Source organism: Zosterops lateralis (assembly GCF_965231275.1).
Source record: "Zosterops lateralis genome assembly, chromosome: Z".
NCBI lineage: Eukaryota > Metazoa > Chordata > Aves > Passeriformes > Zosteropidae > Zosterops > Zosterops lateralis.
Genome location: NC_139800.1, coordinates 76686183 through 76700997, shown reverse-complemented (window position 1 = coordinate 76700997; position 14815 = coordinate 76686183). Strand labels below are relative to the sequence as shown.

At 51.2% G+C, this 14815-nt stretch overlaps 1 protein-coding gene across 1 annotated transcript; it reads left to right on the top strand.

Annotated features, from left to right (window-relative positions):
* Positions 1 to 37: 37 nt before the first annotated feature.
* Positions 38 to 7984, top strand: POLR1E (RNA polymerase I subunit E). The gene is made up of 12 exons (XM_083884136.1): positions 38 to 123; positions 218 to 321; positions 2119 to 2195; positions 2837 to 2922; positions 3519 to 3574; positions 3934 to 4078; positions 4974 to 5081; positions 5479 to 5575; positions 5754 to 5887; positions 6609 to 6690; positions 6816 to 6947; positions 7672 to 7984. The coding sequence occupies exons 1-12, from the start codon at positions 63 to 65 to the stop codon at positions 7829 to 7831; spliced, it is 1242 nt and encodes a 413-aa protein (XP_083740262.1). The 5' UTR covers positions 38 to 62; the 3' UTR covers positions 7832 to 7984.
* Positions 7985 to 14815: the final 6831 nt, after the last annotated feature.

The window sequence follows — 14815 nt, the reverse complement described above, 5'->3', positions numbered from 1 at the left end:
GAGGAGCGGGAGGCGCATTGGAACGCGGATCGCGGTCGCACCTCCTCACTCAGCCCCTCGCCATGGCCGCCGCCACCTGGCGCTACCGCGGGGACCCCGACGCGGAGCGGCCGGCGGCGCTGGGTGAGCGGGGCCGGGCCGGGGGCGCGGGGCGGGTGGCGGGCCCCGCTCGGGGATGGCGGCCGCCCCCGGGTCTCACGGGCTTCCTCTCCCGCAGTGCGCTTCGCCAACGGGAAGCTGCAGCAGCCCGACTCCCTGAGCTTCACCGTGTACCGGAACCGAGACACGGCGCATCCCCGGAAGAGGCACCGCAGGATCCTGGTGAGGGCCCGCCCCGGGGCCGTCGGGTCGCGGTAACATCAGGATATTGTGGTGGTAGTACTCAGTGAGGTATAGCCAGATAATGGGATAAAAGTCACAGGTGTTATTAATTAGCCCCGTGGGCTGCGGGGCCCGGTACGGACGGGACCCCAGCCCGGGCAATTCCCGTGTGTAATCCCCGCCGGGCAGTTCCTGCCGCGGGCTGCGGACGGCTTCGGCTCTGTTCTGCCCTCAGGGCTGCGGCCTCAGCAACTCCCACCGCTCTGAGTGAGAAACTCCTCCCTGGGAGGGTGGGCAGGCCCTGGCACAGGGTGCCCAGAGAAGCTGTGGCTGCCCCTGGATCCCTGGCAGTGCCCAAGGCCAGGCTGGACACTGGGGCTTGGAGCAGCCTGGGACAGCGGAAGGTGTCCCTGCCCATGGCACTGGATGGGCTCTAAGGTCTCTTTTGACCCAAACCAGTCTGGGATTCTGTGAAAGTCTGTGCTGAGCTTTGAAGCAGATTTTTTTTTAAATGATCAAAGTTTAGGCCAGCGTGTTTCACAGCGATGAAACATGAGTGCTGAGGTGTCTCTGGGCTCCAGAGGAACCAGGGGAAGCTCTGGCACTGCAGGGTGGAGCTGGCAGCACAGGGACAAGCTGAAACCTCTGGGAGTTGCTTCCCAACTAGTTTGATAATGACATCCATTGTGTTCTGTCCACGCTGGGAAATCTTCACCAAAGGTGTCTTTGTTCAGCTAAATTACTTCACAGGCGATCCCTCAATGAAGAGGGAACTGAGGGTACAATCAGAAGGTGGTTTTTGATGCTGCTGTTAATCTTTACAGCTGCTGCACTCAAGGAATAAATGGCTTTTCAGCCCAGATCGTTGCAGGAGGTTCACTGCAGCAGAGCAGAAAACCCAAGACATTCTCAGAATGCATTGAAAATACATTTAAGTGTCTTTACACTCCTGGTGTGTGGGAATTCCAGGCCCAGAAAATTCTCAAAATCTTGTGCTTGCAGGCCCAAATACAAATAAAAATTACAGGGTTCGACCCGAGACCTTGGAAAAAGCTTCCGAGTTTAGAGACCAAAAGTAAAAATGTGAGTTTGTAGTTGTTTAGATAGAGACATGTGAAGCTGGGTAGTGGGAAGTTTTAAGATTTTTAGGTTTGGATATAGAAGTAGCTAGAGAAATAGTAGAAAAGTTTGTAGAAAAGAAAAAATAGTAGAAGTGGTGTAGCAGGTGGTTTGTGTGTTACCACACGATTGGATAAGAAAGCTCGCATGGTGGCAAGATGTGTGGGACAGCTCAATTAAATACAGGGGTTTAAATTAATTTTAATTAATTAATTAAGACATAAACTAACTTTGTGGCTGTAGTTTATTGTCTAATTAACCTTTAAAAGACCTTGTAATGTGGGAACCAGTGACCACAGACTCTGGCGTGTGGTGAAGACATTCTCACCCTTCAATGGGACTGCAGCAATAAATAATGCTTTGAAACGTCTTGAAGTGCTCCCATCTCTTAAAATCCCAACACTGGTAGTGCTGCCTGTGGCTTTTCAGTTGGTGAATTGCAGGCAGCTGACAATACTGGAGCTTAAATGAATCACTGGGAACCACATTTCAAACTGAAGTATTGAGGGGTGATCATTGTGTTGAGGTGCTGAGCGAGTTTGGTGTACACTCTGCACGTAAATGACAATGCCTGGGGATGCAGAGCTTGGTCTCCCCGGGGGAAGCAGAGCAGAGGCAGTGAAGGTCCTGAAGGTCCCTCAGCCCTCTGCTCAAGGAATTCTCTCCATGGTTTCCCAGGTCTCGGAGACAGAGCGGCTCTGCTACGTGGGGCACAACTTCGGCAACGAGGTCATGAAGTGCAACTCCCTGTGCAGGTATGGAAAAGGAGCTGGGAGCACAGGAACTGCCCAGACACAGAGCTCCTGCTCCCTTCCCTGCACTGCCTCAGACGTTTCCACAGGGCTGTGGTGGGGCTTGGAGGATTGGGACAGGAGGCTCCAGCTGTTCATGCACACCTGGTAGAAGCTGTGGTCTGTAAATCACAGACCCGTTTGAAAACATCTTGTGACATCTGAGGGGAGGATATGGATTAGGGTAGCAGCAGGATGGAGTTTTGTTCCTAGAATTTAGGGTGAAGAAATTGCCTTTATCATCAGTTGGTCAGTGCTGAAGGGGCCACCATTGAGGGGCCCTTCCAGCTGAGATTCTGTGCAAGGAACTGGCTTCACTTCTGTCCAAACATGCCCATACCAACCTCTGTTCTGTCAGAGCAGTGAAACCAGGAGAGCTGGATCCTCAGATAGTGCAGGGTCCAGTTTGAGATGCTGCAGCTGAAAAAGGAGCACCAAGGGATTGTTTATTGGAGAGATAAATGCAGTTTAACAAATGTCTGTGGTATGGGTGTTAATTCAGTATTGTTTGTGGACAGATTTAAGTGCTCTTACCTCTGAAAACTGGTGAAGAGATGGTTCCATTGCTCTGCCTCTCACTAATCAACTGCCCCCCTTCTCCCCAGGTACTTTGTTGGTGTGTTAGACAAGAACTCTGGGCAGATGGATGTCTACAATGCTGAAATATTCAACATGCAGCCCCTGCTCTCAGGTGGGAGGTGCTGGCAGTCACAGCTGCTGGGTTGCTTTGTCCTTCTCATTCCTGCCTTGTTCCCTTGGCATGGAGCAAGGACAGATCCGTCACTTCTGTGTGCTGAGGGACAGTGGGAGGGGGGAGCACAGTGAGTCCAGGGTGGAAGTTAAGCAGGGACTGTGAAGGGTGGGAGTCACTCACAGAGTGTCACTGCTCAAGTGCAGCCTTATCTGGGTGTGTTCTGCTGAGGGAGGCCTGAGATTCTTCAGGAATTGGATTCCTGAATGCCAAAAAAACCAGGCAATTTTATCCAGCAGGACTGTTTCTTGTCATTGAACCCAGAATAGGAACCCAAAAGATCACACCTTTTGGTAGTTGATTTTTACCCTGTGCAGTAGGGTGTGGGTTTGGCCATAGTCCATGTATTGCACCCATGGGCTTTGTAGAAAAAGCTCCTTTTTTGTTCTGAGTTCTCTTTTTGGTGTGTCCTTTAGTTAGCCAGGTCACAAGGAGGGGATCCCAATGTGCTGTGCCAAGTCTGTCAGTCACAGAGCTAAAGGAATTCCTGTCCTGGCTGTTTCTTCTGTTCAACACTAACTTTCGTTGTTTTATAGATAACTTGATACCTGACGACACAAAGGAGTATCAGACCAAATCCTACAGGGAGAAGGTAAAGTTGAAAGCTGGGTCATGTTCTGCTGTGATTATCAAGCTGAGGCTTGTCTCGAGGCTGGGAGGTTTGGTGTCCTGCAGGGTAAACCTGTGCAGGACCAGCATTCTCCCTGTGTCCAGGAGGCAGTACAGTCATTGCCTGGCTCAGGAGTATTAATAATTCTGGTTATTTTAGGCTGGTCACCATCCCAGTGACCTCCCGCTCCTCGCAGACCAGCGCATCCTGCACCTGTGGGTTTTGCCACGTGAAGAGTTTAAACTTTTCTTAGAGACCGTGGCTGTGGAAGGAGCAGTGGGTTTTGTGTTCTCCTGGGTGGCTGCACAGGATGTGTCAATGTGTGTCTCTGTCTGGTGCAGATGGATTTGTGCATTGAGGCCTTCGGAACCAGCAAGCAGAAGCGAGCTCTGAGCTCTCGCCGCATGAACGCTGTGGGCAACGACATCGTGAACACAGCTGTGACAAAAGCAGCTGCAAACATTATAGATGCCAAGGGAGTGACAGGTGAGAGGATTCTGTCTCGGGGTGTAATCAGCATAACCTGAAGTGTCTTTTTCTGTCTGTCCAAGCCAAGTGTGGCAGGAAGAAGAGGGGTTTTCTTTAAGTGATGAGGAAGTAGCTTGTCTAACAGCTGAGACAGGTACATGTAGAGGAACTGCTTCTTTCTGGTCGTGCTGGACTTGGTGTTGGAGTTGCCTGAATGAGGGAAGGTCCTGTAACATCAGTGTCCATACTGCCTGCTTTGGAAGCTCCTGTGGGATATGAGTTCACAGGGATAAAGGCAGTGCCTTTACCTGGTCTGAATTCTGTGGCATGGCTGTTGTAAAGGCACCTCCTTACCTCAGAAAGTAGTGCAGCCTTGGGACAGGTCACAGCACAGTGTGGTATCATCCCCGGGGGTTTCCAAGCAGTGGCAGGAGAGAGCTGGGGCTGCCCTGGCTGTGGACATCTGGGCAGGACGGCAGACAAGAGCCCTCCAGAGCACATCTGAGATCCTGAGAATGTCACTGGCATGAACAGGAAAGATGTCTGTAGACCCCATGACATTTCATTCCTTTTGTCCCAGGGTGGATACTGACTGTGCTCTCAGAGCTGCTTTGTGCCAAGTGGGTGTCCACTGGAACACAGGTGCCAAAACGGTGCTCTGCCCACCCACAGCAGCAGACATCTTGGTGCCCTTCTTTCCTGCATGTTTCTCTACTCTGGACTGGCCTTTCTAAATTTTTATGACCAGAAGGTTCTTGATAGAAGTTGTAAATGTTTAAAACTCCAGCTGTGACTAAAATGGTGTTGACCCATTGAGTAAATTTGCTTCTAAAGGAAGGATTTACGTTGTGTTCCTGTTCTCTGCACTTTGGTTAGCGTGATCCTAATGCTGCTGTCCCGCTTCCCTCCCAAGCTCTGATGCAGGACATGGCCCAGGATGATGTGCAGAACATCTCTGCCTTCCTCCCCCCGTGCCACGAGGATGCCGACAAGCCAGAGCACGTTTACAAGTTTGAGGACAGTATCTTTTCTGTGTCACGGGGGTTTCTCACACCTTTAAGTCTCACTGCAGCCATTTGATGTGTGGGAGCAAGTTAAGCCTTTGTCCCTCACAGGCTAAGAGCTGGGAGCAAGGTAATGCTGCCCTGGGGTTTTGGGGTCTGCAAGTCCCATATCCACCTGTTTCCTGTGGAGAGCAGGATGCCCTGCCTCCTGGTGGGCAGCATTCCACAGGGAATATTGGTGAGGTCAGCCTTTCAGAAGTGAGCTGTGGTTGTGCCACAGTCTCTTAGAGACCTTCGTTCCTGGACAGGTTACAGCCCCTTGCCCTGCCTACTTCTCCTCAAGTGAGTGTGGAGAGAACTGCCCTACCTTGAAGGGAGAGCCCAGGCTTGTTCTTTTCCTTAAAATCCTGCCAGTCCTGTCTCCCGCCGAGTACGAGGCGCTGCAGGTGCCAGCAGCTGCCCTGGCCAGTATCACTGCAGAGGAGTTGGCCAAGAGAGCAGAGGAGAGAAGGTAATGCCACTGCCAGTGGCCATGTCCTGGCTGAGGGGCAGCAGGGCAGTGCCACGGCTCTGGGACAGAGGGAGGATTGGAAGGCAACACCTGCCATGGGGAATGTGGGGGACAGTTGTGTACACCGCAGCAGCAAGGGGCCCTCTAGGGAGCTGAACTCACCCCCTCTTTCCTGCAGCCACTGCTCCTTTGTTTTGGAGGAGCTGAAGTTCCTGCCCACTGATGAGAAGAGGAGAGACCACAAAGCTCGATGCCTCTGGTTTCTGGACACCCTCATCAAGTTCAGTCAGCTGAAAGTGATCAAGAAGAAGCGTAAGAGAGTTTTCAGCTCATAAAACACATGCTTTTGGGAATATCTTCATCATCCTTTGCTCATCAGCCGAGTGTGTGGATCATACCTCGGTCGTACTCAGGGTCCTGCTTTTGAAACAGCGCCACACAAAACATTTTGATTGAGATTTTCCAGACTTGCCATCTTCCTTAGAATTTCTGTCTCTTTGTCAGTCCTTGGCAGGGCTGAGGGAGAAGGAAGTGGCAAGCCTGGCTTTAAATATCTTCCTGTGTTGCTGGAGACACAGGAGTCACACACAGGACTTGTTTAAGGAGGATGTGGGAATGACTAGACTTGATGATAGTAGGTACTTGTTAGTGTGGTGACAGCTTTAACAGTATTTTGTGGCAAAAGGAGTATGTGCATAGGTGTGTGTGCATTTTAGGTTGTATAGTATGGAATGGGAATTTCTTTTTTACTAAGAAAATGAAAGCTGTTGGGATTCTCTCAGGCCTGAAAAATTATGAGACCTAGAAATCAAGCACCGAGGTTCCTTTTAGGTTTGTTGTGTTCCTGGGAAGAGGCAGTAAATGGTGGGATTCCTGGGGCTGGACTCAGTGGTCTTAGTGGGTCCCTTTCCACGTGGGTATTCTAATATTCCAAGATAAGTGTCAGGATGATCCATGTGCTGCTGTGGTGGGTGGGCAGTGCAAGATAGAGTGTGTGTTCCTCATTCCACTGCAAAGGTCCTTTCTGCCCTAGATCCAATGGGTCCTGAATGCCCACACATCATCAGCAGGAAACTCATGAAGAATTTCACCTCGCTGACCTACAACGATGGCAGGTAAGGGATGTGTGTGATGCTCTTGAGGCACAGGTATGACAGAGCTCAGCTTGTGGGGCCACAGAGACACCATCAGGACCCCCCTTACACTCCACATCTCATGAGTTCTCTCTCTTCCCACACAGCATCCAGAATTTAGTCTCTGCGTCCATGAAGGCTAAAATCACTGCCTATGTCATTGCCTTGGCTTTGCACATTAACAACTTCCAGACAGATCTCACCGTCCTGCAGAACGACATGAAGCTGCCAGAGAGCAGGTGAGTCACCCTGTTTGTTCACATCTTCCTGGATCCTCATGCAGAAAGACCCTGGGAGAGCTCTGAAGCAGCTCTGGACCTGGGTAGGGCTTTAATTTTCCAGGGAAGGATGGCAGTTGTCTGTGGGTGGGTGCAGGGGCTACATTTCCCAGGAGTCACCCAGCAGCTGCAGCTCCAGCTGTGCTTCTGTCCTTGGCCCTGCAGCATTCATGGGGTCAGGCTTTCCAGCCAAAACTTCAGTTATTACTGGGTCTTAGCAAAGCTCTTGGTCACCACTTGGTCACCACGACTTCCTCATCGGTTTTGATGCCATCACTTATTTTGCCCACAGTTACCTTCTTTATTCTTTGATTAGTAGTAGTGCGTTTAAGAGTAGTCTGCTGTTGGTTTCCATCCATTTTCCCTTTTTGTTTTCTTTCTGGAACTAAGCTTTTCCAAACATCCATGTTTATTTTGGCAGTTGATGCCCGGGTTTGGGTTGTGCTGCCTTGCAGCTGGGAACATGGGGCCTCGGATGCTGTGGGGAAATCATGGAGGAGGCTGGGACCTGCTGGAAAAATCAGCAGTGCTCTGTCCCTCCAGTAGTTGCAGCCCTGATGCTCCTCCATGGCACCCCTGTAGCACAGAGACACCTCCAGGCCTGTCCCAGAGGGCTGTGGATCCCTGCAGAGTCATGGCACGGGGGGCTCAGCCCCACTGATGGCATTTCTCTGGTGTTTTCCAGGATACTGGACATTGCCAAGGCCCTGCGGCTCAGGATATCCAAGGCCAAGGGGATGCCAGGGATGGAGAACGATGAGAACCACAAGCTGGGCACTCTGTCTCTGCCCTTGCCCACGCAGAAGGCACCAGAGGGACAGCGGAAGCGCAAGAAAATGAACTGAGAATTCCAGGAGCTCTGAGGGGAGACACAGCCCCTCCCTCAGAATGTCATGGGGATGCCTTCATCTGCTGGGTTGGGGAACAGCATCAGCCCTCACCCTGCTGAAACCCAGGCTGAGGGTTTCACCTCAATAAAATGCTGCTTTTTTTTTCTATTTATATAGAAAAAGATGTAATAAAACTGGAGGTTTGGTGGGTTTTTTTGGGTTTTTTTTTTTCCAGTTTGTCTGGGGTGGGGGGTGAAATGGTGGTTGTGGTGGAGCACAAGGGGACAGTTTGAGGGGTCAGGTTCTCCTCTGACACCTGTGTGGCTGGTTCTGGTTCATGGCCCCTCACAGGTTAAAGGTCAGAAGCAGGGAGACAAAGACTGTGACTTACATACACCTTTTTGTTTCTCTGGAGTGTCAGTGTAATTGTGTGTTCAAAAACTGTAAAGATCTTCACAGGATTCTAATTTTCCCTATCCTGGCTATTTTCCTGGGGGAGGGAGAATTCTGTGATTTGGAGTCGGTATCACACTCAGGGAGAGCAATGAGTATGAGGGCACTGTGGCTTCCCAGCCCTTTGCAGAGATACTTTAGTCTGAATACTAGATACTAGATACTTTCTCTGAATTTCCACTCTCCTGGGTGATCAGCCTCATGAGAGCTGTTTACTTTGTAAGGCTGTAGGAGTCGGGAGGGCTTGTGAGAAACAGGATCACCTCCAAACTGGGGTGTGAAAAGAGAGCATGGAATGTCAGAGGAAATAATCTCTGGGATGCCACTGCTTCAGACAGTAATTTGGGTTTGACACATCCTCCTGGGACCTTAAAGACCCACTATTCACACCTGTCATTAGCAGTGACACACATCCTGTGTTCTGGGGAGAGGATCATTAGTGCTGTGGGAATTGCAGGCTCCAAGTAATCAATGGGACTGGTTGAGGCAGGAAAGGACTTCTGGAGGTCTCTTTGTCCAGTCCCTCTCCCTGCTCAGGGCCACCAGAGCCAGGTGCCCAGGACTGCGTCGATGTGACTTTGGAGTGTCTGGTTACAGGAACACAAATTCACAGTGAAGCAGTGTTTGCTGACGTTCAGAGGGAGCCTCCTTTGATCCTGTGTGCCTGTCCGTGGGCACCTTCCCTGCAAGTCTCTATAGCCATGGACAAGGTTCCCCTGAGCCTTCCCTGCTCCAGGCTGAGTTGCTCTGGTTCCCTCCTTGTTCCTTCTGGCAGTGGTGCTTCAGCACCTTCACTGGACTCCCCAGTGTGTCCGTGTGTCTGGAACTGAGGAGCCCAGAGCTGGACACAGCACCCAGGCTGAGCTGAGGAGGATCACCTCAGTTCTGAATTTGCCCAGACGCTGTGGCCACTGCCTCAGAGGCATTTCTGGCTGGCTGCTGGAAAGACACAGGACACTGTGCCCATCCCTGACCTTCCCAGCACAAACATGGACAGTCACTGATATAAAGCAACTGCAAAGTGAGCAATTCCCAGGTGAATGGTGCTGCAGGCCTCCAGGATGAGGGTTTGTCCAGGCTGGGGCCCAGCCAGACATGCCATGGATCCTGCCAGGAGCACAATTCCTGTACTGTTGCCTTTTTCCTAACCTGGAAACAAAACCTGAGATTTTTTTTTAGTAAGAAGGTAGTATAAAAGAGGATCTTTATTTGAAGGCTTTCAGGGGCAGTTATGGGAAGATGTCCACAAAAGCCCACCCACACAGGGTGAATACAGTTTTTGTAAGTTCAGCACTTCAGCATAACTGACAAAAAAGCACCAGTTAGGAGGAGAAGTGGTGATGGAATTCCCCTCCTCCCCGGTCAAGCCCCTTCTCTGGAGCCCTCCCTTGGTACTAGCTGTACTTTGTCCATGAAATGTATCTCAAAAAACTGTTTTCAACCTTGGTAGCCAGGAAGAATCAAGATAGCACTGGGGCCTTGTACCCCCAAGGCTGGAGCTCTGGAATTCATTTTGTCTTTCTGCCTAGGGAAAGGGCATGGAAAATTACTGGGAAAACTGGCCACTAATACAATAGGCTACACAGCTACAAATATATGTGCAAAGAATACAGAGACCATAGAAAAGGAACAAAAAGGCAAAAACCAAAATGCCATCACTATGGATCTTCTTGTCTGTAAATTACTCCAGCAGCTGCCTCAGTGGGAAAGAGGGTGACATAAACAGCTGTTCTCCCAGCAGGGTTTTTTTTTAGGATTAGGGTTAGGTGCTGATGCAGTTGGTCTGATAAAGGCCCCCATGCAGCTTCCCTGCATGGCTCTGGAGCAATGAGGTTGAAGAAGCCAGTGAGAAGCCCCCCACTCTGGGTCAGAGAGAGGCACAGAAGATACTCCTGTGTCTGTGCAGCCCCTGCCCACCCTGCTGGTGCAGCTGGAGCTCATCTGGGCACTGGCTGCCACTTGGGACCTCAGGGTCCCCTCTCAGTGTGAGGCCATGCTGGGGTCCCGTGCCAGGCAAACCTGGGAAAGAGGGAGCCCCAAGCACTGGGGCACTGCAGTGGGGCCAGAGCAGCCATGGAAATGTTCCCAGGGTTTACCCTCCAAGGGGGAACGGGGCAGAGCAGGGCAGGCACATGACACCACGCCGGAGGTGTTCCAAAACCCAGGTGCGACAGAAGCACTTGGGAAATTGAGACTGAACATCTTGCTTTTCTGAAAAAAATACTGTCTGAGATTTCAGCCAACATTTCTAAAGGACTGCAAGTTCGGGGCAACAAGAACATGAGAGTCAATACAGGGACTACCCAAAAACTGCTTGAAGGGAGCTGGGTTTGGTATCCTGATTGAGAAACTGTGGGACTAAGGTGCTCAGAGTACTATTTCACTCGCCTGACTTTCCTGCTCTGGGGGTCTGGAAGACCAGATGGGAACATCATAACCAGTCTGCAGGCCTGCATGTCCTGACTTCCTTTCAGCAATTGGAGTCTTACAGTGCCACTGTGTCCTCTCCCACACCATGCACCAAGACTTACTTGATTACTTCACTCTGGAGAGAAGAGTCAAGGTCAAGCTTCTAACCAAAAGAAAACTTCACTGTACACCCAGCCCCTGTTTCAGAGCACAGCCCTGGAGGAGGAACCTGGCACCTGAAGCCACTGTGGGCAGTGCTGTCTCAGCAGCCTGGATGAGCTGGCTGGTGACAGGACATCTGTGCTCAGAAACACTCTCACTGGTCCTCTCTGTGTTAAGTGATTTTAAGGCCAGCACCATGAGACAGAGCAGGACACTGTGCCAGGACTGTCAAGCAGCACCACGCTGTACCTGGCACTCAGGGTTAGCTGTAGTCTGATTCATCAACAACAACCTAAGGAACAGGCTGAAGAACAGCTGACAACAGGTGGGCATTGCCTGTCCTGGGACATGGATCCCTTGGAACCGGCACCAGGACAAGTGCTTGGCTCCCTTGTGGATGTCCAGCCTGGCAGCTGGAGTGGACGTTGCTGTCCGTGGTCAGGCTGATGGAAGACAGGCATAAGAACAGCCCAAAACTTGCAGTGAAGGATGTTCCCCAGCATGAGGACCTGTGGGCAGCAAGGCAAGCACCTGCAGCTCTAAGATGTGACCAAAGGGAACAGTTCTCCCTTCCCTGTGCACCTGCAAACTGGAGTCACTGGCACTGCTCATCACTATCTGGCTTCCTCAAAGAAAGCAGTTAAATATTTACACAGCAGAGGTGTTCAATATTTTCCAGACAAACAAAAGCACGTCTTAAATCCACATCTTACAAGTGTTAAGAAATAATTACAAATTACCTTTGCATAGCCCACTTTTTTTGCATAGCCATAAGACAAACAACAGAGACCAGAAGGTAATTAAATTACACCTCCTTTTATTTGCCCATTGCAGACGGGTGCTTCATTCAGTGTCTCAGCTACATGTGGAGCCCAGTGGGATGTGACCATGGCCCATCTCCCTCAGCTGCATGCAGAGGCCACGGCCAAATCCACACAGCTGACCCTGGCCCAGGCTGTGCAAGGACCCCTAGCTCTGGCCACCTCTGCCATGCCCCCATGCACTGAGCCCGCGACTGACAGCCAGTAATTCCTGCTGATATATACTCCTGCTTCCTACTCCAGCTGGTAATTCCTACCTGAGCAAATTCCCACTGAGAGCTGGGGCAGGGAATGCTCCCTTTCCTCCCCACTCCAAAACTTCTATCTACAGTCTTTTAGAGTAATGGATGAAAAATGGGCCCAAACCCTGGGCTGCCCCAGTCCTTGGGAATGGTCCTGCTCTGTGAAGGTGGCTGGAGAGAAACCTCCAAGCCCCACAGTGCTGCCAGCACTGGAGATTTTGGCAGTGATGGTACGCAGGCCTCACCACCACCATCCTGTCTGGCACAGGCACAGAGCTGAGAGCTGTGGGGACCTGCAGGGTGAGATGATGCTGAGCTCAGTGTCCAGGGTGTGTCCCCAGCCAAACCCTCTCCCTCTGGCTGATCTCTGACTGAAGCAGGCACCAGGCAGGACTGGCCATGGTGAGGAGCATGGACAGGGGTCTGCAGCCCCCCAGCCATTGCAGCTGTGCTTTTACAGGCTTGAGTGGGCCTAAGTGACTCCCCCATATTAATACTTCCACTTGTGAGTACACCACTGTATGCAGAAAGCAGGCAGCTGCCAGCAACCTGCCTTTCATCTAGGCTGGTCAACCAAAGGAAAGGAGCTGGTGGAGTAGCAGGGAGAGAGAAGAGCAGCACAACACTTTGTTGTCCTGGATGCAGTGCCCAGCGTGGGTAAGGTCTCTAAAGGTGTTTCCTTCCAGTTTCACCTGCCCTCACGAGTCAATGAATGCTCTCCCTTTGCAGCTTTGAAAGGCACTGTCAGGTGATGCAGCCCTGTGGAGAGCTGGCCAAAGGCTGGACTCTCTTGTCCTGCTGCAGAGACTTGAGCTCCAGGTCTATGTGAGCTGTGTGCAGCTGGCTGCTCTGTCACCTGCTGTCCCCAGTGTCCCCCTGGGGTTCCACAGGATACGCTGTGCACAGCTGGAGCAGCAGAGCAGCAGGTGGGATGGGCAGGCAGGGGCACTGGCCTGCTGTGGGGCAGTGCTGGGCAGTGCTGGCCCCAGCCCTACGTGCCCCAGCCTGCCCTGCCCCACCTCACCCTGCCCCACCTCACCCTGCTCCCTATGTGCCCAGCAGCAACTCCAGCCAGTCACAGGGGCCAAACTCGCCCCCACAGCACCAGCCCCTCCACCACTGGAACAGGGACAGGTGCCTGGAGGACTCCAGATCCTGCATGCTCCTGGTTTTGGAGGCCAGGAGTTTTTAGAGGCTGGGCAGTGCTGCCAGAAAACCTCTCTCCAGGACCACAGTTCCACGCTGGGCTGGTTGGGCCAGCCTGTGCTGCAGGCAGCCCAGACACTGCTCATGCCAGCCCTGCAGCAGCCCAGCTGGACAGGCAGAGGTGGCACAGGAGCTGCCACAGCTCCACGGGCAAGACACCAACCTCCACTGGCACCTCTGGAGGTGAGGACAAGGTCACAGAATCACAGAACCACTGAGATGGGAAAAGACCTCTGAGGTCATCAAGTCCAGCCTTTGACCAACCATCACCTCATCAACTAGAACACAGTTCTAGAAACATCCAGTTTCTCCTTAAACACCTCCAGGGGCAGTAACTCCAGCACCTCTCTGGGCAGCCCATTCCAATGCCTAATCACCCTGAGACAAAAATCTTCCTGACACCCAACCTGAACCTCCCCTAACACAGCTTGAGACTATGTCCTCTCATTAGCCCAGCCAGCAAAAAGTGCAAAGCCTGACCAGGGAAGGACCCCACGGTGACAGGGACATGCAAATCCATGCTGAATGTGAAGCACTGATTTAGAAGAATTAAAGACTTTAGTTAAAATAAATATTGCTGAGGTAAAGTAGCTAAACTTCCCTTTTATTAACAGAAGCCAGACTGAAGGAACTGATAAATCATGGAAGGAACTGATAAATCATGGAAGGAATTGATAAATCATGGAACCTGTCAAACTAGGCTTTTGCATCCTGAATAATCAATAGACCCCATGAATACAATACAATCGTAAATCAAACAGTCCTGAAAAAACAGGATTCAGCTGTCACGTAACACTAAAGGTTAAAAAGTCAAAGAGAGGACAGACCCATCTTACTTCATCATTTTGGGACCCCACCCCATAAAAAAGACCACTGACCCATTTTAAAGAACAAACTCCGCATGCTTAATGGCTTTTTGGGCTAATTACCATACGGAGCGGGGAATGGGATGTCCCAGAGTTATGAATGTGCATTTGTGTTTTGGGTATTCAATACTCCTGTACATAAAACACCCTGTGATCATCTGTAAATTGCAGTGTGTGTATTTGGGAGGATCCCACACGCTGCATTGTAATAAACATACACTTTCTAACCTTAAACTGTTAGAGAGTCTTCGTCCGTCATAGTTGGATATTGGTGTTAGATCAATAGCCAGAGTTTTTTAATAAATCATTGCATTCTTGAAATTTTCTTTTGAAGCTGTCTCCCTCTTGAATAGGTTTTTGGGCAGAATCGATAAATTGATTATTTTTTTTCCCAAGAAGGCTGCATTAAGTGAGTCGAGTCGTTGAGTTTTACCTAGTTTCCCTTATCCTTAATTAATCGTCAACAGCTCATCTCCAAGGCTAAGAACTTTCCTTCAAGCGTTGATCTCCATTATTCTCTTGCTAGAGACACCCGACCTACAACGCAAACCTGGTTTTCCCGGAACTGAGGCTCGTCTATTAATTTATTTACATTTTATTTCGACACGAATTATTAAATACAGTAATTCCCTATAACAGCCCCCTCAGCGCCCCCTCAGCGCCCCTTTACCCCGCCCCGGGGGCGTGGCTAGATGACTTCGCCCTCTGATTGGCGGAAGCGCGGGGAGGCGTGGCCTGTATCACGTGGATGGCTGACCCCCGCCGCCCGCCGGCCCCGCCCCGCCCCGTCCGGCGGCGTGTTAGCGTCACACGGCGGCGCGGTGACGTCAGAGAGCGGCG

Bases quoted from the DNA above. Each gene is read 5' to 3' on its own strand.
- POLR1E (XM_083884136.1), top strand. From the start codon at position 63: ATGGCCGCCGCCACCTGGCGCTACCGCGGGGACCCCGACGCGGAGCGG. The intron at 322-2,118 runs GTGAGGGCCCGC...ATGGTTTCCCAG, and splicing joins AGAGGCACCGCAGGATCCTG to GTCTCGGAGACAGAGCGGCT. The intron at 2,923-3,518 runs GTGGGAGGTGCT...GTTGTTTTATAG, and splicing joins CATGCAGCCCCTGCTCTCAG to ATAACTTGATACCTGACGAC.